Raw genomic sequence first — 22,443 nt, 5'->3', positions numbered from 1 at the left:
GACCTCCAGATGCATTGACCCAAAATACATTAACCCTCAGATACATTGACACCAAGATTCATTGTCCCCCAGATTCATTGACCCCCAGATTCATTGACCCCCAGATACATTGACCCCCAAATACATTGATTCCAAATTTATTGACCCCTAAATACATTGACCCCCAGATTCTTGACCCTCAGATACATTGAACCCCAAATACATTGACCCCAGATTCATTTACCCCCAGATTCCTGCCCACCCATCATACCTATTTCTTCATCATAACTGTTACACCTCACAAGGGCGACCTTGTCTATACAATGTAAAGATAGTGCAACTACATCGCCACCTGGTTGGGCAGCACTGTGAGGCAGGTTAAGTTAGGGGATGCATGAAATGATTTATTAATGCTGATCTTGAAGAGACCTGTATTATCTGAAAGAGGAAAAACAGACTTATAATACTGACAGTGTTCTCCAGAGAAGAAGATACTCTCAGTATTGCCTTGGTGTAAGAGACCACCATTTGAAATTTCTTTAGCCGTGTTGGGTGACTTAATACTTCCCCACCTTCCTCTCCCCATCTCCACTACCTTCAGCCTCCCAACATACCCCAATCGGGAATGCCATAGTCTCACTAGCTCCAGATGGTTGGGAGCAGTTGGGACTCTTGTGCAGTATTCACATAATTTTTTTGTTTAAAGATTCAAGATCAATGCTGCTAGCTCCTTAGAGCAGGCTCTATTAAAATACATGTAGAACAGACTCAAAATGCCTACTGTGCATTAGAGATGACATCTGTTAAAATTGGATTTTCAAACAGACGGACCACCCTGCTTTACATAAAATCAAGTAGGTTTATCAAGCATGTTGGAGTTCCAGCCCAGAGGTGGCACCCAAATTCAATTTTTAGACGTACTTAGTTTTGTACTGAGTTAGTTGCTAGTCATCATTGAAGGATCTGCTTGCCCTTAAAAAATATACTCCACACAGCATTGCCAAAGAAACATGGGCTCTGGAGGAAAAAGAAATTATTAGTGCTTTCTGTTCTTCTCTGAGGAGTTAATGTTTAAATAAATAATTAATTATTGAAGACAACATTAGTGATTTTAGCACATTTTGGACTCGAACCCAGGACCCTTGCTTTCCCGGGACACAACTGAGCTAATGTGACCCTATCTCTTTCGGTCATATTTAACTGTATCATATTTCGAATAAGAACTACCAACATTGACTTCATTTTTATTGGATGCTATCTTTATGTATGATCGCAAGATTCAACTCGAACTAAATGCAATGTAGACAGTGTCTTTAGATAAATATATCTTATTTTTATTTTAATGTGCGACATCTATTGACTTTATCTGCAAGTCAAGGATGAATATTTTATTATTGAAGACAAAATTAGCGATTCCTAAACACTAGTATTGGTTCCCCGGCACGGCTAGGGTCCTGGGTTCGAGTCCTAGATGTGACCGTATCCTTTTCTGATTTTACAGTTTCAAATGTTCGTTTAGGAATCGCTAATATTGTCTTCAATAATTAAATATTACAATTTGAGGTTATACTTATTAAGTTATTCCAAAAAATAAAATATGAAATGATTGAGTAACTTATTTTATACGTATTAGTGTCAACCATTCTGGAGATGAGTAATGAAGTGTTTTATTGCAGAGACACGAGCCAGACCCAGCCCTGAGGTTGGAGAACTGCTTGTCCTTTGAAGGGTTCGCCAGATATCTGACTGATAAAGATAATTACGCCTTCATTCCGGAGTGGAGAAGTCAAGAAGCTGAACAACCAAGGTATTTTCAACTTCCTCTTCTGAATATTTTCATTTGCACTCCATTTGGGAAATCACAGGATATGATAGTAAACCTCTAAGTACCAGTAATATTATTTCAATATTTGTCAGAACAGAAAAATCAGAAAAGGATACGGTTACATCTAGGACTCCCAGGACCCTTGACTTGCCGAGGCACTGCTCTAACACTAAGCTAATGGGACCCTTTCCCCTTCGGTCACATTTAACTGTATCATACTTCAAATAAGAACTACTAACATCGTCTTCATTTTCCACTACATTTGGTAAAAATATGCTGAAAACGCCAGTAAAAAGGCGCATATATAAAAAAGAAAAACACTTTCTGTTACAATACACTAATTTTCATAATTTTTTCAACATTATCTTCGAAAGGTTTCAAACTATGATAATAAAAGCACAGAAATTGAATACTACAAATGTAACGTGTTCTATTACACGTAAATAAACCGTAATATTACATGTAAATAAATCTTGCTACACGACACGAATTCGAATGCTGTACTTGCGACAATTTACAATGCAACAAAAATCTTCTTATTTTCAAATGTGGGTAAGGCTGTTTAAGGAAGGAAATGGATAGTAGATATGATAGTAGGTATATGATGGGAAAAATGGTAGATTTTTTTTTTTTTTTTTTTTTTTTTTAAAGAAAGACAAACATTCCCGGGTTACGAATAACCCAACAATGTTTGGAAATCTCCTACTACCACCACAGAAAGCCGAAAATGTTGCTTGTGTTGTGATGGAGGACTTAGCCAGATATTATCTAAAACTGTTTCAATACTAAACGACAAATTTATTGACAAGAAAATATATGGAAAATGTACAACATTTATTTACAAGAGTGTTTTCCTACACAAACACCGTGCAGTCTTTCAGAACTGGCTTGATTTTCTCTGTCTCATAATTTCCGATTTTTTGTTCCAGCAAGAAGAAATACCCTTCTTGTGATACCCATTTCCAGGATTTCTGCCTGATTTATGCTTCCATCTCTGGTATTGTGCAAGGATTCCAAAATTTAGCACGCGATTGAGGTTTCAAATTTGGATGCGATTGAAACAATTCCAAAGCACATCAATTAGTTTCGATAACAATTTTGGTATTTAGAGTCTAGTTAAAAGACGAAACATAAATGACCTCTTAATGCTTTACAAAATTGTGAATAATCAAGTAGATAGTAACATGGTCCATCAAATCAAGTTAAACTTCAGGCCCAAATTCACTAGAAACATTTTAACATATTTTGGACCGAAATTTTTACCAATAACACTGGTTATTTTAATTCTATATCTAGAAAGTCTCGATCATACATCGATATTGCTAAAACACATCCTTGCATAGATATTTTCGTAAATAATATAACTTGTTTCACGAGATATCTCCACGATTACTGTACCTAAAAAAAATATTAAAAATAAAAAACAAATATTGTTTGTTGATTTTTGATGGTTTGATATTTTCTAATATACACCAAATTTAAATATATTTTCATAATTATTAAGTCTTGTAATTTTTAAGCTTTGTATAAAAAAATAATGATTTTGTTTTGATAGTGAATGTGCAAATGTGATTGCTGCAGACACATTAGTCTAGCGACATTTATATTTCTATATAAATCTATTTTATACTATACAAGAATGTACTTTAAGGCGATGCACTACGTAGTAATTCAAAATCATGTGTTTTTGGTTTGAAAATTTGGTCGCCTAGAAATGTTTCAGATGCTTCAATTAAATACTGCGAGTAGAATACATCTTGGCCTTTGAAATAATCTAGTATTTTTTAGATAAGTCTCTTTATAAGCACAGAAAAAAATAATGTATAAGGCCTATAAAAACTGCTTTAGTTCAAAATCTCCTACTTACGAACCCATTTTCGGTTATGATTTTATTGTATAATGTGGCAAATTAAGTTATTTATAAAGTGATCGGAAAAAAATTTAATATATATGCCTGAACATCCACAAAATATAATAAAAGGCACTTTTTGGCCATGTTTTTTTCTTGCATAAATCAAAACAGGCGGATGGTGTTAAGCGGGAATTTAAACCTTATCGCCATCTACGTAAGGGGTGTTATTTATAGCGGCTCGATTTAAAATATTACACGACGTAGTGCATTGCCTTTAATGTCCTGTTTGTGTCTCAAATAAAAATAAAAAAAATAAAAATAAAATAAAAAGTCTCCTCGAGAAACGAATACTGAGTTTGTTTTGCAAACGTAGCATTTGGCGGTAGTTCCAAGAATTGCGTATTTGATTATGTCACATTTTCAAGTTCATCCTCACTATCGTTGCTATCACTAATAACATTCAACCTTCGATTGACAGGAACCAAAATATCACTTCCGCTATCGCTCTCATAATCTCTTAAGCAGTTCTCAATTTATATCTGAACTTTCACTCGTGTTCGACCTTCTGAAATCAAAATTAGGAATATAAAAAATAATAATAAAAATGGTGTTTATGGAAAAAAGTGTGATTAAATTGAACGCAATTTAGTGGGACACGACCGTAAGGGGCAGTTCAAGTATTACGTAAGCAGATTTATTACAATTATTTACCCCCTCTTCCCCCTTGTCACCAAAAGTAAGCAAAGCTCTTACCCCCCCCTCCCATGCTTACGCAAAAATTGGTACCTATATGCATTTTTCTATTAATGTATTCTGTTTTTTTATTGATTCATAACCAGCACTTATAAAATAGACTTAGGATAGAGGACTTTAATACACATAATATTCATTTAAACAAACTAAGCGAGTACCTAAACGTATTAATTATTTGTGGGAATCCCCGAATATGTATTCGGTTTTATTGTACTACTGCTGAGCAGTGCTGACGTAATCACTATCTCGACCCCCCCACCCCCCATGTCATCAAATATAAGCAAAGCAAAAAACCCCCTGCCCCCCTATAGTGCTTACATAATACTTGAACGGCCCCTAACTGACGCGCACCAAAAGTGAACTGTCGAAACGAACGCTACCTACACTTTTTCGCACACCTACCTATGAGCGCCACAGTGCTTTTCGTCACTGTAAAGTTTAATAATCCTGACAGTATACAGACAACTCGCATTGTAATATAACTATTAGATATGTCCTTTTTACAATGGTGCGCAAATTGTTGGCTGCGTAAAAAATTATCTTCAAATCCAAAATCACGTAAACAAAATTTCGGTCTTGTTTCCAAAATTTAATATTTTGTTTCACTATTTAGTAAGACACTTTAATAAATATGTTATAAATTTCCCACCTCATTCATTTTTAGAGTCGCTACGCTGGCAGGTTCGGTTAAAAATGAACATTCAGACCCAGCACAGAAAAGTCCCACAGTGGACTGCATTGCAAACCGTTGCTTTGCTTCAGCAAACTGTACTTTTCTTCGTAGAGTTTGGTTATTAATAATTGATGTCGCAGCGTATTCAGTGCGTTCTCCAACCCTCCTGGATGTCTATGTGTCTAACAGAATTCCCTTATCTCTCTTCTTAGTTCGGTGGTGTCCCCGAGCGTGGTGCGTTCCGGCAGCCCCCCGGCCCCCGTGGACAGCATGGGGGGCCCGCTCAGCCAGTACTACATCGCCTCCAGCCACAACACCTACCTCACGGGCCACCAGCTCAAGGGCGAGAGCTCGGTGGAGCTCTATACGCAGGTCAGTTCACTTCTTCCCACCATATTTTTACCAAGAGTTGCTGATATGTCATCATCGCATTGTATGACCTATCATCAAAATGACGAAATACACAATAACAATATGTGTGGCGATGAGAGAACAATCCAGAATCGTCTCATTAATAATAAGCAGCTCGACCTACTTAGGTACTTACAAAGTGCTACCAAGAATTGATCGTAAACAACACGACCTACCTGCCTACCTACTTGCAAATTACTACCAAGAACAAATCGTAAACAACGCGGCCTACCTGCGACAATACGTCGCAGTCGGTCTGGCACATTACGACAACTCGTCAGAAGGTTCGAGCTTATCGCCTATGCATAATCGCTGCGCCGCCGAAAGTTCCCGAAAGGCCCAGACTGAGCGAGTGTCTCCGATTTAGTTACAATTCCACCTACCTACTGCCGCCGCCGGCTGCATCGTATAAATAAGCCCGACTCAGCGAGCAGTCAGTATTCAGTCTCCAAACCGCCGCAAATTCTATTTACCAGATAACTAACTAACTAACCGTCATGCTCTTTCACGCAGGGGTAGGCAGAGTGGAAGGACTGCCAAACGTCACACTTTACTTGCCTCATTCAAATTAATACTTCGTCTCGTACATACTTTTCTGTTATTCTGACTCTTGACATAGCCCGACTCAACTATTTGATTCACTTGATCGTGCCGTGTCTTCCTCGGGAGTCCTCAACTTCTTTTACCTTTAACATTAGCTACATATATTCACCTTTTTTATGTGAATACCAACTGCTCTCAACCATCCTGATCCAGTGAGACCATGGCATCACAGTTTTGGGTATGTGTGAGTTTGGAAAGGAAGGAGATGGGGAAGAGGAAGTACCTGGCTATTCTGATCTGGTCATCAAACATAGCTAAAGCCATTTCAAGCAACTTTTCAACTATCCTTACACTCCTTTCTTCATTCATTCGTTCTACATGCCCAAACCGGTGACCGGATAAATCATCACAATAATAATCCATCACATCTTTAAAAAGTTATATAAAGTCATGGAAAGTGATGAAATAAAAACTTTATTAACTTTTTTTGTTATTTGTTTTTGGGGTGTTATGCCGTGTTGCGCTAACTCCTTCTTTAGCCAACGTTTCGGACAGCATTGCAGTGTCCATCATCAGGGCAGATGTGTTATTTTGAATCCAAATACTTTTGGCCGTGAAAATCTTAAATCATCTTTATTAACTGGGTTAAGTAGGTTACGTTAGGTTAAAAAAATAAATTTTTCATCGTTTCTAATGACTTTATATCACTTTTTACAAGTGTGTTGAATTGTCACTGTGTTGAGTTATCATGGAACCGCGTAAACCATCTAAGCGTCCCTTTCTTAATCTAACTCATTATACTTACATCAGCCTTGCATTCTTTGCAAATCTCAGCTCATATTATCATAAATGGTTTTACCACACAAACACACTAAAGATCTCATTTCTACAGAATTCATATATATTTCATGTTTATATTGCAAGACTAACCACACATAAACAATAGTTTATACCACGATTCCTCGAGGTAATTTCCATCAGACGACGAACGAGTTGGAAAATGATATTTTCATTAAAAAACTAATAATAACGTGCTACAACGATAGTATTTTCTCTTCGCTCCAGTCGTAATTCCCACAAGGTCATTATTTGAGCTATATTCTGGTCCAAGAGCAAGCTGGCCGTGCATACCACGATACGCACAGAACCAAGAATTACCGTACTACTGAAACAGCATCGGGCAGTCGAAACAGCCGAACATAGCCGAAACAGAGACAGATTACACTCTAATGTCAAATTACGTGTTAGATTAGTGCAGATATGTAACTCACCCAGTGCATTATCAAAGCGCCTTGACCCTGAGTGAATACAATGTTAGCACTACAACATTCACACATTGGAACTCGTGCCCAGTGAATTCAAACAGTTTCTCTATATTTTCAACAATGAATTGCGTGTCTTTTACTTTTGTGATGATTTTGGGGACGCTGACGTAGCAGTATTATTTAATCACTTAGCTTACATATATAACATAGTAAGATAGAATGAATTGGAGTACGCACCCCCATTCATTAATATGTTCTACCTAAATTACACGGTGACCGGGTATGTCATCAAAATGACAATTCAACACACCTCCAAAAAGTGATATAAATTCATGAAAAGTGAAACAAACAAAAACTAGGTTAAATAGTTACATATGCAACCTATTCAACCTTGTTTTTGTTTCATCACTTTTAATGACTCTATATCACTTTTTAAAGGTGTGTGGAGAAGCAGTCGATTTAAAATTAGTGTGAATTAATTTTTAAAATATAAATTAAAAATAATGGACGAAAGAGACATCTCGAGACGGCCGGCATAGTCCAGTGGTAACGCATTGGACTGCCATTCCGAAGGTCGCGGGTTCGAACCCGGCGTGCGCAAATAAATTTTATTTGATTAATTTGTGTTATTTCACAATTAATTAATTAAAATAATATATAGTATATTTGCGGCACGTTCCAGAGTGGAAGATACTACCAGTATCGCCCTGGTGTAAGACCACCATTCAGAATTGAAACGTTGCTCCAAATGGCTTTAGCCGTGTTTAGTGACTAGATCTGAATAGCCAGGTACTTCCCCACCTTCCTCTTTCCCTTCCCCACTTACCTTCAGCCTCACAACATCCCCCAATTGGGGATGCCATAGTCTCACTGGCTCCAGACGGGAGCAGTTGGGACTCTTGTGAGGTATTCACTATGAAAAAAAAAAAAAAATCTCTGGTCAGTTTTGGATAGATTTTGCTCTGCAGATGAGTGATGACGAATTCCAGTCACCTTTGCATTGATCAGTTGGATTCATCCGGATTGCATCGTTTGTCAAAAGAGGTCTATTTAAGACTAAAATGATTAAAATATTTTTGTCACAATAATGTGGCAGTACGTGTGGAATTATAAATGTGCTAATTCATCATTATTAAAAATTTATTCCCTGATGGTCTGTGCTATTTACAAGCCAGATTATCACCAGTGTGTTCAACTGTCATTTTGATGAAATATCATGGAACCAGATGCAGCATCTCAAGATTATCTCATCTTAACCTTAACAGATTGCAATCTTTAGAGCAGAGAAATCAGGTGGGAATGCTGTCCTTGTTCTACTGGTATTTCAATGAAAGATGCTCCGAGAAATCAGCGTCACCGATCCCTTCGCCAACGATGCACTGTTACTCGTTATTGTATTCAACAGGTTGGTTGTTGATTGATTTGACTCGTTCCTTTCAAGAATTATACAACAAACATATATGAAAAGGTTTTATAATTTATATTTTCCTTATTCAAGACATTAATAACATTAAATTGGGTGTAAGATATATGGGAAGTAATGGTTTGGTACGGCTGGAAGTAAGTTCTAGTGGGTGGCACTTCGCCTGTACCAAAACCTGGCCCTGAAGTCATCGCTGCAAGTCAGGAAGGCTGGTGCTGTCTGGGAATGAATGATGTATCTGGAAAAAAAAAAATTTAACCACTGAAGTGACGAAATTAAGTAATGAAGTGATGAACTTAAGTACTCTAAAAATTCAGTAATAAAGTTACGATCTTAAATAATGATGTGACGAACTTAAGTACTCAAGTGACAGACTTAAGTATTGAAAAGATGAAATAAAGTAATGAAAATATGACCTTAAATAATGAAGTGACGAACTTAAGTGCTAAAGTAACGAACTTAAGAAATGAAGTGACAAAATTAAGTAATAAAGTAACAAACTTAAGTAATGAAGTGACAAACTTAAGTTATGAAATGATTAACTTAAGTACTCTAAAAAATGCAGTACTAAAGTTACGATCATAAATAATCAAGTGACGAACTTAAGTACTCAAGTGAAAGAATTAAGTACTGAAGAGATGAAATTAAGTACTGAAGTGATGAACTTAGGTAATAAAGTGACGAACTTAAGTGCTAAAGTAACGAATTTGTGTAATGAGGTGACAAACTTAAGTAATGAATAGACAAACTTAACTTATGATATGATGAACTTAATTACTCTTATAATGGAGTACTAAAGTGAAAATAGTAAACAATGAAGTGACGAACTTAAGTAATCAAGTGATGAACTTGAGTACTCAAGTGACAGACTTAAGTACTGAAGAGATGAAATAAAGTACCGAAATGATGAACTTAAGCACTGAAGTAATAATTTTGAATATAAACCTCTGGAGGAGGTGACTATGATTTGTTAGTTTGTTTTACCTAACAGCTCCGTTGTGCCCCAGTGACATGAGCTGAGCCCTGGAGGCATTGCGGGAGTTCCAGGCGCACAGCGAGGTGGTCGCCTCGTCGGGGAACAGCACAAAGTCCTCCGTGTGGTTGAACACCGCTTGCGCCAAGTGCTCCTGCTTACCTGTAGCACAATCCAAAATATAAATAACACTCATATATGCATATAACAAAAATCTTAAAAAATGGAAAACGATAAAAAATTAATTTTTATAGAGAAATCAAAAAATTGTTCAAAAGCTTGAAATCAATCTAAAATCAGCATTTAAAAAACAAGATGGAACTGATTAGTCATATGGTGACAAAGTTACGTTTGAATTTTTATGAAACAACCTAACTTTCATAAGGAACTGTAGCATCGAGAAGAATCCATTGAATAATTAATAATAATCAGCTCGACGCTACTTAGGTACGTACTTGCTACTTAGGTACGTACTTGCAGCCGAAATCAAAACAAAGCAACCTACCTACGTCGCAGTCGGTCTGGCACACTACGACAACTCGCCAGAAGGTTTGAGTCTACCACCTAGGCATAATTGCCGCGCCGCCGAAATTTCGCGAAAGGCCCAGACTGAGCGAGTGCCTCGAATTTAGTTGCAATTTACTACCTGCTGTTGCCACCGGCCGAACAGTATAAATAAGCCCGACGCAGCGAGCAGTATTATTAGTATTCAGTATTTACTATCGCCGACCACTACTACCTACCGTACTATGGAAACTTTGACCCAGTTTCCCGAGCATTCCATAGTATTGTGCATAAATAAACGTGAAATATTGCGATTGAAAATCAGCTTTCAACTTATCAATAAACGCTATACCTGAGTTGGAGAGATCTTTCATTTATACACCACAATAACCACAGAACAATTGTCAAATGATGATGATTGGTGTAAGAGTGGAAGACAGACTTACCGGTGGTTCCCGCCCCCGTGTATGCGATGAGACAGCGACTTGTGGTTAGTTCCCAAAGCTTTATCATGGAGTCCTTTCCTGATGACAGCAAGTACTAAAAACAACCAAATGTATGAATATCGGGTAGTTCCGAAATGAGCCAAGAAATGACAAAAGATGAAGGATTGCTCAGTTGTTCGATACCAAGTCAAAAGCATGGAGATATCTGATATCCAGAATTGTACTGGCTCGTATTTAACTAAAGAGAATGCCAAACATTCAGAATACATTTAACTAAGATATATTTAATTATCACAGAACATCTCCTATTTAACCAAGACGTGTGTAAAACATCTGCTATTTAACCAAGAAGAATGCCGAACATCTGGAATTTAACCAATAAGGATACTAAAACATCTGCAACAAAAACAAAAAAAATCCTTAAGGGAACCCCAAGGGGGAGTGAACTCCTCTGTTGTGGGGCCTACAGGGAAACAAGATGAGGAGTGGAGAGGAGAGACGAAGTCCTCTTCCATCGTGGGGCCTTCAGGGAACAAAGGAGGAGTGGATGGGAGAGATGAGGCCCTCTTCCCCCGTGGGGCCCTCAAGGAACCAAGGGAGGGTAAACTCTTTCGTCGTGGGGCCTTCGGAGAACCAACAGGGAGTGGACTCTTCCCCCACGGGGCCTTCGAGGAACCAAGGAAGATTGGAGAGGAGAAATGAGACCCTCTTCCCTTGTGGGCTTTCAGGGAACCAAAGGGGAGTAAAGAGATGAGGCTCTATTCCCTTGTGAGCCTTCAGGGAACCAAGGGGGATTGGAGGGAAGACACATTGTAGAACCAGAATACATAGCCACATATCCAATAACAACCCTGGTGAGCTTTAAAAAATGGACGGGGTGACTGTTAAAGGAATGAGGTAAAATGGGAGATAACACAATGTTCTTTAAATAAATAAATAATAAAAAAAATCTGCTATTTAAGCAAGAAGAATGCTGGAGATGGTAATAATAAAGATGAGACCCTTGCCCCTATCAACACACCTTGTTATTGCGCGTGAAGCAAATAGAGGAGACCTCGGCACCGTCATGAGCCGCCGTGAAGGTGTTGATGCAGCGGTTGGACACGCCGTCCCACAGCTTGATGTGCCCGTCCGCTCCGGCGCTGGCAAACAGGCGACCGTTGCTGGAGAACCTGGAGAGACAGACGACAAGTAAACCATGTAGCAGCATTTAGCCAGGGAGGGTCAGAGGTACGGTCAGAGGGGTGTAGACTCACTTGAGCGAGTTGACCTGCTTGGTGTGCTGGTGGCGCGGGTTGGGGCAGACGAAGCAGCAGCCCGTGGTGACGTCGTACATGCGTATCACGGGATGCGTGGTGGCCGCGATTATGAAGTTGCCCAGCGGGTGGAACGACACGCATTTCACAGGTCCAGAATCCTGAAACGGTTATTACTAATCATTAACATCGTCGGCATGCGTCTGGAATCCACTGCAGTCATTCTTCAGTTTATGGACAAAATGCATCCATTGTCATTTTATTGTGTTTCTTTAACTCACGTGTTGTCTATGGCACAAAATTGATACAGATTCATAAAATTCCATCTCTATATATCTATCTCCTTTAATATACATAAATTAAGCAGTGTTAAAAGTGTTAGTACCACCCTTTGTATTTGCATATAAAAGTTTACAATAGACACTTCCAAATATTGTAATATATTCCAAAAGTCATTGTTCGCCATTGCTTGCATGTTTGGAAAAGATTTGTTAAAATTTTATCAATTTTTAATTAATTATTTTTTACATGAAATGAAAAAAAGGTGAAAAGTCAACAACAACCTTTAATAAAGTGGTACTTTTGCAGTTTACAAGACAAAACAACTTGAATTTGGGAGCCACCTCTAGGCTGGAGCCCCACAATACTTGATCAACCAACATGATTCTGTGCAAAGGAGGGCGGTCCATCTGACTGACAATTCATTGTTAACGTACCGATTGCCATCTCTGATACACAGACGCAATGTGGGCATGCTGAGTCTGTTCTAAAGGTATTTTAATAGAGCCTGCTCTAATGAAGCTGGCAGTATTGATTATACGTGAAACTCGACGTACACAAGCGGAACACCTGTTTCCCGGCCCGCTTCTTCGACTTGTTTTCATGAAAGACGGCTTGTATGTGGAACGAGCTACTGGCATCTGTTTTTCCTCCTTCATATAATCCGGGCCTCTTCAAGACCGGTATTAATAAAACCCTTCCCACAGCCCTTACCTTAACCCACCTAAAAACGCTGCCCAACCGACATAGCTCTCCCGCCATTACACTTGTACAGACAGGGGTGCTAATTCATTTTGGGATACGTTCAAAAACAAATAATCAAATACTGGAAAATTAATGTCGACCGGGAATATTTGCAATTAAATCATTGACGACAAAATCTTAAAAAACCACGGGGATTGAAAAGAAGTCTAGTTGTTTCATTACCGTTATAGTTCTGTAGGCCTTCTTCGCAGACGCCTTGGTGATGTCGAAGAGTTTGATGGTGTTGTCCTTGGAGCCGCTGACCAGGATCTGCTCCTTGGGGTGGAAGTCCAGGCAGGTCACCTCGTCCGTGTGGTCGTACCTGCAAATAAAACACATCAGAACATAATCATCTCGCTATCGTCCACAGCCAAAATCGAATGCAGTGTGCGTTTTATGTCAGTTGGCATTCGACAATCGTAGAGAGTGGTCGATAACATTTTACTACGGTGCATCTAAGGCCGCATTTTCGCCGTAATTTTATATATTGGATATGCTGAGATATTTTCATTATTTTCAAAGACATAGCGATTTAAAACAAATTAAAATAATTTGTGCAGGACCTTTATTACGCTTGTCGCCAGCGGTCCGCTGGCGCAAAAGATACCCGCCTGAAGTGTGTTAAGAAAGGGATCCATGGATGGTTCTGTGCATGTAGAGCAGATGCTCAAAGGAAGGAGTGTAAGAAGAACATGAGGCGGAAGAGAACGGTTGTACTCACAGAGTTCTGATGACGGGGTGCCCCTGGCTCTCTCTGCCCGGGTCCATCTCATCTGGCGCAGACTTGGCCAGCATGCGCTCCACGTCCAAAACCTGAACAATATCATTAGGGTTCAATTCTCTGTTAACCAAGTCCCATCATAATAAAGGTGTTAGTAGGAGAAATTCAAACATTGTCAGATTATTTGTAGCCTGGTATTTTTTAAATAACATTAACTACACACAGGAGGCCGTGAGGAAAATAATTTCCCATCTAAATAATAACCTATATCATATTTGGAGATTTTTTTTATCTAAGGGCGGAGACGGTTTACACGTAGTTCCCGTGAGCACTTAGTCCATAGGCCCATTGTGTTATCTCCCATTTTACCTCAATCCTTGAACAACAACCCAGTCCCTTTAATAAAGTTCACCAGGTTGTCATTGGGTATGTGGCTATGTCTTCTGGTTCTACTGTATGTCTCCCCAGGTATCTGAGCCTAGTTCCCACCAGGGCAGGACATTGGCACCATAGGTGAATTGGAGTCTCTTCATCCTCTTCTATGGGTGTTTTCCACTCCCAATATCTGCATGTGTCTCCTGAGATGGCAGTGTCCCGTTAGTAGTCCTACCAGTTCCCTCAGCGAGTTTCTGTCCATATCGAGTAGTTTCTTGGTTCGTCTAGGGTCTGGTCATTTTATGAGAACTTTGGATTGTCTCATTCCAGGTGCCCTCTCCCATTCTTTGGAGATGCTTATGGAGGTTTTTTTTTTAGGAAACGAAGGAGAGGAACGTATAGGAAGAAAAACGGTATGAGAGGTGGGTTCAGTGGGTCCAACTGCCGTGCAAGGCGGCGGGTCGAGAGAGTCCAGCTAGAGCGGTCAAAAGACCTCCCTCAACCAGTCTCTCTCGATCTGGCCCGCCACGCAGCAGATGTGCAGACGCATTAGCCGTCAAGACCTGGACAAACGGCACGCCTGCTAAGTCACCTAACCTAGCGAACCATTTGGGGTTACCTATGACAGAGGTGTTAGTTAATAAATGTCAATAAATAAATGAATCGTTCCCAGGGCGGCGGTAATAGACATGAAAATTAATAAACATATCCAAGGCGTCCGGAAACTCGTAGTAGAAGCTGCAATCTGGTAAATCTATTATACATCGCAGAGAAACCAAAAAAAAACTTTTTTAACTATCCCACAGCCAAGTGGTGGAGTAGATACTACCCAAAATTACTATCCTCCTCATTTTAGCTTAAATACTTGACATATCAATTTAGTATTTTACACATTTCTGCGCAAATAAATTAATAATTGACTGAATAATTTGGAGTTCTATAGTTTAAAAGCCCATAAGACAGAAATGCATGGGGTCGTCGTAAGACACACTTGACTACAGACGTTTTATTTGGCATCTTGGCCTGTCAAGAGTTAATTGGTCACCGCTAGCTACATTCTGTTCTCCGCCACGTACAGAGCCACAACTCAAACCTTTAACTTGAGTTTGCGCATTATTGTACCCGACTTCCATCCACATCATCAAGATAATCATAGCTGGTGATTACAACATTGCGTTATACTTTGTATGTTGGTTCGGGGGCGGAACGATCACAAGCAGGGATCACAAGTTTTAATTAGGCAGAGACAGGATATAATTCTTTCATCTGATCCGTACGTGGCGTGAGCTAACATGTCACCGTACACTGACGTTTTTGAGCGGGAACTACGCTTCGCTGCAACATATTTTAAAAGACAATAAATAGCTACATAATAGTAACTCCGGACCGAAAGAGACTGGACACCATATGTAGGTGTTTTCAGCTCGCCAATCGAATTAAAATATTGTAAAATTGCTGACAAGACGATGAAATGCTCAGATCAAGAAAGAGAACCCTTTTCGGGTTCTCCACGTGATGTAGATTCATCTACAGCTAGTTTCTAGACACCATATATTACAAACAAAAGATTACGTGCCTTGTGTTTATAGGCTGGTTTTGTTTGTTTGTTGTGCGATCGAATCTGTTACCTTGATGCTAGCATCCACGCTTCCTGTGGCGACCAGTTGGCCGTCGCTACTGAAGGCGCCAGCGCGACAGGCCTGCTTGTGTGATGTCACGTACGCCGTCTCGTACAGAGCCGGCTCGGGCGCCAAGCTGGACGCATCCGCTTCGATCTCCAGATCTGCCAATCAAACATTAATACATTTATAGATAAGCTAGCACACTTGTAGTATCGATTGTGAACAATTGTTCAGTTGTTAGAACAGATAAGAAATTAGTTTACCACATAATGCAGGCAAATCTCTGTTGATAATCTGTACCTGATGTAACACTTCATAACTAATTAAGTGGAGGAGTGGATAGGAGAGATGAGGCCCTCTTTCGTCGTGGAGCCTTCAGGGAACCAACGGGTAATACTCTTCAGCAATGAGGCCTTCGGGGAACCAAGGAGGAGTGGAGAGGAGAAATGAGACCCTCTTCCCTCGTGGGACCTTTAGGGAATCAAAGAAGAGTGGAGAGGAGAGATGAAGCTACCTCCGTGAACTCTTCACGGAACCAAAGGGCAATGGAAAGGAGAGATGAGGCTCTCTTCGCTTGTGGGGCCTTCAGGGAACCAAAGGGGATTGGAGACACATTGTGAACCCAGAAGACATAGTCACACATCCAATGACAACCCTGGTGACCTTTATAAAAGGGATTATTGTTAGAGGAATGAGGTAAAATGGAAGAAAACGGGAACTGCATGTAAACCGTCTCTGCTCTATAAATAAATAAAATTAAATGTAGAAGAGGCGGACAGTAAAAACAATGATTCCTAAGGACGGGTTGTTTCGGAGAATCTGAACAATTCATCAAATTTCAACGTTCATTTTCGGGTTCTGTGAAAGACTTATTCAAGTTCTGTTTTTATATCATCGTAGGCTAGTTGCTTGACAAAACTGAAATAAAAACAGAACTTGAAAAAATCTTTCACAGAACTTGAAAATGAACGTTGAAATTTGATGAATTGTTCAGATTCTCCGAAACAACCCGTCCTAAGTGTGTGAACTGTATTAACAATCACTGTCTCCTGGCTTTTATCATATAATATCGGTAAAACAAATAGTATTATGCATTTAGTTGCTTGTCTCTATACTCAGTCGTTAGTTATAAGTTTTAGTAATGTTGTAAGTCACTTTAAGTAAGTTTATATAACTTCAGTCCGCCTCGGCAAGGGACAACCTAGAGGTGTTAGTCAAATTTATAACAAACTAACTACCCAATACGCCGTTTCCCACAGGGGTAGGCAGAGGGGACGTACCACCACACAACTAGGTCTTGGCACACACTCATTGCTTCATCCACATCACATACATCAGCTCATACATACTCTTCTATTATTCAGACTCTTGACATGGTCCGACTTAAGTATCTGATTCACTTGATCACATTCACTCGATCCTCATGAGTCCTAGACTCTCTCTACCATTCGCATCATATATTCTTACACTCCTTTCTTCGTTCATTCGCTCTACATGCGCAAACCATCTGAACATCCCTTAATCACATTTCTCACATGACGTACATGGTTTTACCGCATATACGCCTCAGGGATCTCATTTCAACAGCATTCAATCTACTTTCATCCTTTCTTTGCCAGTTCCATGCCTCACTTCCATACATCAGGGTAGGTACTAGTACTCCATTGTGGAATGCGAACATTGCTTCTTTGGACAATTTTTTGTTAGCGCCAACTGCGTTCAGTCCTCCATGAATGGAGTTACCTGCATTTCCCCTTGTTTCAATATCTCTGTCAGCCTTCCCATCTCTCTACAACATACTTCCTAAATACACAAACTCATCCACCTGCTCCAAGTATTCCTCATTCACAGCTATATTGCACACTGTTTTCGTACTCTCTCTTTCAAACACCATTACTTTAGACTTACTTACATTCATCATTAACTCATTCTTCATGCAGACTTCGTACATCCTAGACACGAGAGACTGTAGATCATCTATACTATTAGCAATCAGCACCGCATCATCAACATACAACAGGCAACATACTTTCAGATTACTCAAAGTGATCATTAGATATAGTATATGTATAGAGTGACATTTACCCAGTCCAGCAGTTCCCATGAGATGTTCCCCCATGGCTGCGTTTTGTTTCTCCCGCATGTCGGGTTCGTTCAGCAGGCCGATGGTCATGAGATGAAGTAACCTGAAACCATCGTACGCTTGTCTTTACATTCCACACCGGCTTCCGATCGCAGACAGACTTCAGATTCTGGTAATCATTGTATGGCGGTCTGCTTAACATACATTTGAACACAATGCAATGATTATCAGAGAATTAGAATATTGTGACCACAGACATATGAATATATAGACTAGAAATTAAAGATGAGGGGTAAAATCAACTGTTGAAGAACGAAGGGGGTAAAGCTGACTGTGATTCGTGAATAAATCAATCTGACAGTATATAGGCGTCTCGCATTTTAATATCACCATTTAGTTCTTAAAAGTAAAATCTGCTTTTGAATGAATAGACATTTTTACATGGGAGCGCAAATTACTCGCCACGTTATGAACAAATTTGCGAAGTCCAAATTCGGCAAAATAAATTTCTTCTATTTTCAGAGTCGAATATTTCGTTTACATATTTAGTTAAGACACTTTTATAAATGTTCATAATTTACTTCCCAGCAACCAACCAGCTTTGTGTTCAGACGTACCTCGATGTGATAGTATATGTTTCTACAACTGATCCATATTTATACGATGTGAATATGCTTAAAATAAAGTAAAATAATGCTTATATATGAAATGTAATACGACAATTGGGTTTATTCTCTTTTTCACATCTATTTTTACAAGTTTTCATATCACAAGTCAACATTTTGCCGTGTTATTTCGTAAAATGAACCGATGATGCCTCGACCATAGTTCGCACAAGAATGATGACGTCACGTTTTCAAATTTCACTTGAGGCCATACGCGAGCCCAGCCGGCTCCAATGGAACCGGTATGGGGAGTGGGGATAATACGCTTTTAATCACTTAGGGCAGGTCTACTAATATTCATATGTCTATGATTGAGCTGCAGGTTGGGAATGCCTGCTTTAATACAAAATGGATACAATACGGCACTTGAAATAAAGGTACCTATCGCTGGGCGGGCAAGGCGGATCGGCGTGGGTGGCTGAAGATAGCGTGGAAGCGATTGTTTGGTGTCCATCGTTGAACAATTGGCTAAAAAAAACAAACAAACAAAACACATTAAAATGGAGGCAAACTTACAGTATCCCATTCTAAATTAGAAATCCGTAGTTTATTGTTGTTGTTGTTGCGGTATTTTAAGTAGGTACATAGTTATCTATGTCCTAATACAATCCTTAAATACATATAATTATACTTATACATATACATATAATTATAGTAACACATTTAAAATGAATCAATCACATATTTTCGTAATTTAATTTTAAATGTTTTTATGTTTTCTTCTGATTTTATTTCTTCTGGTAGCTCTCCAAATATCTTCAACGCTCTGTACATCGATGACTTTTGACTCTGTGTTTTTTTCCTGAAGGGGAGTCTCAATTCATTTCTTTTCCTTGTCTCATGTGTGTGTTTGTTCTGTAGTTTATTAATTTTTCTTAGGAATTCACTAGACGTATGGCCATTGATTATCTTGTAGATTAAAAATATGGTATTAAAGTAAATAATTTGTTTAAATGACAAGAAATTTAACTCCTTCAACATGTTCCTAATTTTTGTGTATCTATTTTTCTTCAATATGGTTCTCATTGCTCTATTTTGTAGAATTGTCATTTGTTTCATTAAACCGTCGTTGGATAAGAATAGGATGCTGCTACATCCTATAAAGTGTAAAGTGTAGTTATCTTGTAAAGTGGCAGAGGAAAGATGAAAGTAGACTGTATTGCTGTAGAAATGAAATCCCTGAGGCGTATATGTGGTAAAACTTTATATGACCGTGTTAAAAATGAGGAGATCTGGATGCTGATGTAAGTATAATGGTTAAGATTAAGAAATGGAAGGTTGCAAAGGATTGTAAGGAGAATGTATGATGCTAAAGTTAATGGCAAAAAAGTCACAGGAGACCGAGGAAGACATGACACGATCAAGTGAACCAAAAATCAAGGTGTCATTAACAAGCGACCGACAAGATCTCCCTCCACTTGACTCCTCATAGAGTATAAGGTCTTAAACATACGACAACTCCACTTACCTTTTGGCTAATACATTTCCTGTTCAAATATAACTTACAACACAACTACACCACCAGAACAATAACCAACGGTCACTACAAAGTACCTTCACTACAAACCACGTCAGCTCAAAGACGAGCTTTTCTTCCTAGCTCCTAAAATCTCCTTATACCTGAAAACCTAAAAACCGTGAGTCAACCCCATTCCTTTAACCTTTCCTTATCTATTGTGTGTATTTACTACACATTGCTTCTAATAACTTTAATAACTCTATAAATATAATAAATTCTGGGTTCAGATTTTAGGTACTCCTCCGTTATACATTTATGCACTGAATTAAAAAAATAATATATTACATAGTTTTCAAATTCAATTAAAAATCAGAGTTTTTTGTTAAAAATCGGAACAAATACACCAATACCTAACCGTGTGATACTAATACGCTAAGTTTGTGCGAGGAAATGACACGCTATTAATGTCCCGCTTTAATTCGCTATGCGGGAATATGAGACATCCACACTTTTGCAGTTGTAGTTTTTGATTTAGACCATCGATACCTACGACCGCACAGCTGTGTTTGTGCCAGCCGCCAGCCAGTTGGCCGCGAACCATTGTTAGATGTGGACCCCTCGCACGTTTCTTTAGCATCTGCCGATGGTTTTTTCATGTTTTCAGCAATTAAATTACAATTTTTATCACTTTTGATATTAAATATAATAAACATAATCGAATAGCTATGAATATTCATATTTTTCCCATATTAAATCGCTTATTTTGATATGTGTATTGACTACACAGCACCGGAACGCGTGCATTTTTTAGCACAGTAAGGGAAAGGTTGAAAAACAAATAACGAACTGGATCCTTACACACTCAATACATTACAACTACAATACTCATTCATTCGACACTCTATCAATTTAATCACCTTTCAAACAAAACATAATATATCATTATTCCCTAACTTAGAGGTATAGTATGTACGTAATTAATTAGTGTGATCTATTTACTAATAATTTCTCAAATTTTTCATCTTCTTATAATTCTCTAACTTCGCCATCCTCTTCTTGCAACCCAAACTAGCTTTACATCATTTTTCTTTTTCATATTATAGTAATGTATAGATTCTATGTCCGCAAACTATAAAATTCACCCGCCATAACACAGGGTCATCCCTAACATGGAGGGTGAAATGTTACAAAAACAACATGTACCCTCTAAATCATGCAAATAAAAAAATAAATTAAAAAAATACTTGAGTTGGGCCATGTAAATTAGTCTGAATAACAGAAGGTAGTGTATGAATGTGAATGAAGTAAGAAGTATGTGCCGAGACAGACTTGATTAGACAGTTTGTCTTCTCTGCCTACCCTGCCGGAAAAAGGCGTCATATTTAGTTAGTTACAAATTCATACAAACTCTTCTGGTATGACTGTTGACGTGGCCGGACTCATTATTTGATTCACTTGGTCGTGCCGTGACTTTCTCGGGCGTTCCGACTTCTTATTCTATCCACTTGCGCGTCATATATCTTCCAAATACTACCTTCTCTATCCATCTGCTCTAGAGCAAATAAAACATCTAGATGTTTTATCTCGTTTTCATCTAGTTAATTCGTAAAACAGTAAATCTTTTTACCATACAAACCTCCAAGTTAGCCTATTTAAATATTCAAATATCGAGACAACCTAACAAATAATAAAAATGGAATAACGCTTCTCACTTGCGCCGTTTTGATGAAAAATTACAAAATGGGCGCTTTAAAACAGTCACAATCAACATTGAGAAATGATACACATTAAATAATGTTATATCATTAACATTTCGAACTGAAAACACGAAATACAATACACAAACATTGACAAAAACAAAACTAATAAGTTAGGTTATGTCAAAAACATCAGTTCACCGGCATTATGAAAAAAATACAATAATAACCTTATAATAAGCCGGTAGAGCAACTCCCTATTCTTGACAACGTTCTTCGTGTCTATTTCTTGCACTTCCTTCATTATACGCCTTTAATTTCAATATAAATATAGGTAAAACTATTTATTTAATTATTAAATGACGTTTGACAGACTCAAAACTGTTTGCGGAAATATTCCATAGACATTAGCATTGTGAACACTTGAAATAACAAGTAACCAAAGAATACAAAAATGCTGTGCGATAATAATCTTAATGGAATGAGTATTTAGAGTTTATTATTGCATAATATTATTACGTCTGATGGACCTGTGTCATTCTCAGGGAGAGTTGTGATGACGCCTTGTTTCTCAATCGATATGGCTACTGCGTGCGCACTTTAGTGGCCTTGTATGTTTGTAGTGATTGGGTAAGAACTGACCAATAAATTATTATTTTTTTATTTAAAATCTTATGAAACGGATTACTTTACTAAACATATAAATAAATAATAAGAACGTTAATATATATTTTATTAATTTAACTAAGGGTTCGAACCCGGCGTGCGCAAATAAATTTTATTTGATTAATTTGTGTTATTTCACAATTAATTAATTAAAATAATATATAGTATATTTGCGGCACGTTCCAGAGTGGAAGATACTATTAGTATCGCCCTGGTGTAAGACCACCAT

General features: G+C 38.4%; 2 protein-coding genes across 2 annotated transcripts in view; one reads left to right on the top strand and one right to left on the bottom strand.

Annotated features, from left to right (window-relative positions):
* Positions 1-22,443, top strand: part of LOC149414526 (1-phosphatidylinositol 4,5-bisphosphate phosphodiesterase epsilon-1-like) — a 194,080-nt gene that overhangs the window by 148,302 nt on the left and 23,335 nt on the right. The window contains exons 20-22 of the mRNA XM_089644215.1: positions 1,656-1,764; positions 2,118-2,130; positions 5,295-5,454. Coding sequence (XP_089500341.1) covers positions 1,656-1,764; positions 2,118-2,130; positions 5,295-5,454 — 282 coding nt within the window. The remainder of the gene's footprint in view (positions 1-1,655; positions 1,765-2,117; positions 2,131-5,294; positions 5,455-22,443) is intronic.
* On the bottom strand, positions 8,795-21,937 carry CstF50 (cleavage stimulation factor subunit 1 Cst50). The gene is made up of 11 exons (XM_089643688.1): positions 21,779-21,937; positions 18,774-18,860; positions 17,730-17,830; positions 15,651-15,805; positions 13,648-13,739; positions 13,110-13,248; positions 11,904-12,064; positions 11,669-11,819; positions 10,648-10,741; positions 9,709-9,859; positions 8,795-8,962 (listed from the first exon to the last, which is right to left on the bottom strand). Exons 1-11 carry the CDS (start codon positions 21,850-21,852, stop codon positions 8,869-8,871), a joined length of 1,299 nt encoding a protein of 432 aa, XP_089499814.1. The 5' UTR covers positions 21,853-21,937; the 3' UTR covers positions 8,795-8,868.

Source organism: Hesperophylax consimilis, chromosome 20 (genome assembly GCF_061612785.1).
Source record: "Hesperophylax consimilis isolate HC1 chromosome 20, BYU_Hcon_1.0, whole genome shotgun sequence".
Lineage (NCBI taxonomy): Eukaryota > Metazoa > Arthropoda > Insecta > Trichoptera > Limnephilidae > Hesperophylax > Hesperophylax consimilis.
Note: the sequence above shows the minus strand (reverse complement) of the source record. Positions and strands in the feature narration are given on the sequence as shown.

What these genes read in the sequence shown, in the direction of transcription:
- CstF50 (XM_089643688.1), bottom strand. Translation starts at nt 21,852, where the DNA reads ATGAAGGAAGTGCAAGAAATAGACACGAAGAACGTTGTCAAGAATAGG. An exon ending in GCGTGGATGCTAGCATCAAG is followed by an intron (nt 13,740 to 15,650) that starts GTAACAGATTCG and finishes GATATTGTTCAG; the next exon opens with GTTTTGGACGTGGAGCGCAT. An exon ending in CACGGGGGCGGGAACCACCG is followed by an intron (nt 9,860 to 10,647) that starts GTAAGTCTGTCT and finishes ATTGTGCTACAG; the next exon opens with GTAAGCAGGAGCACTTGGCG.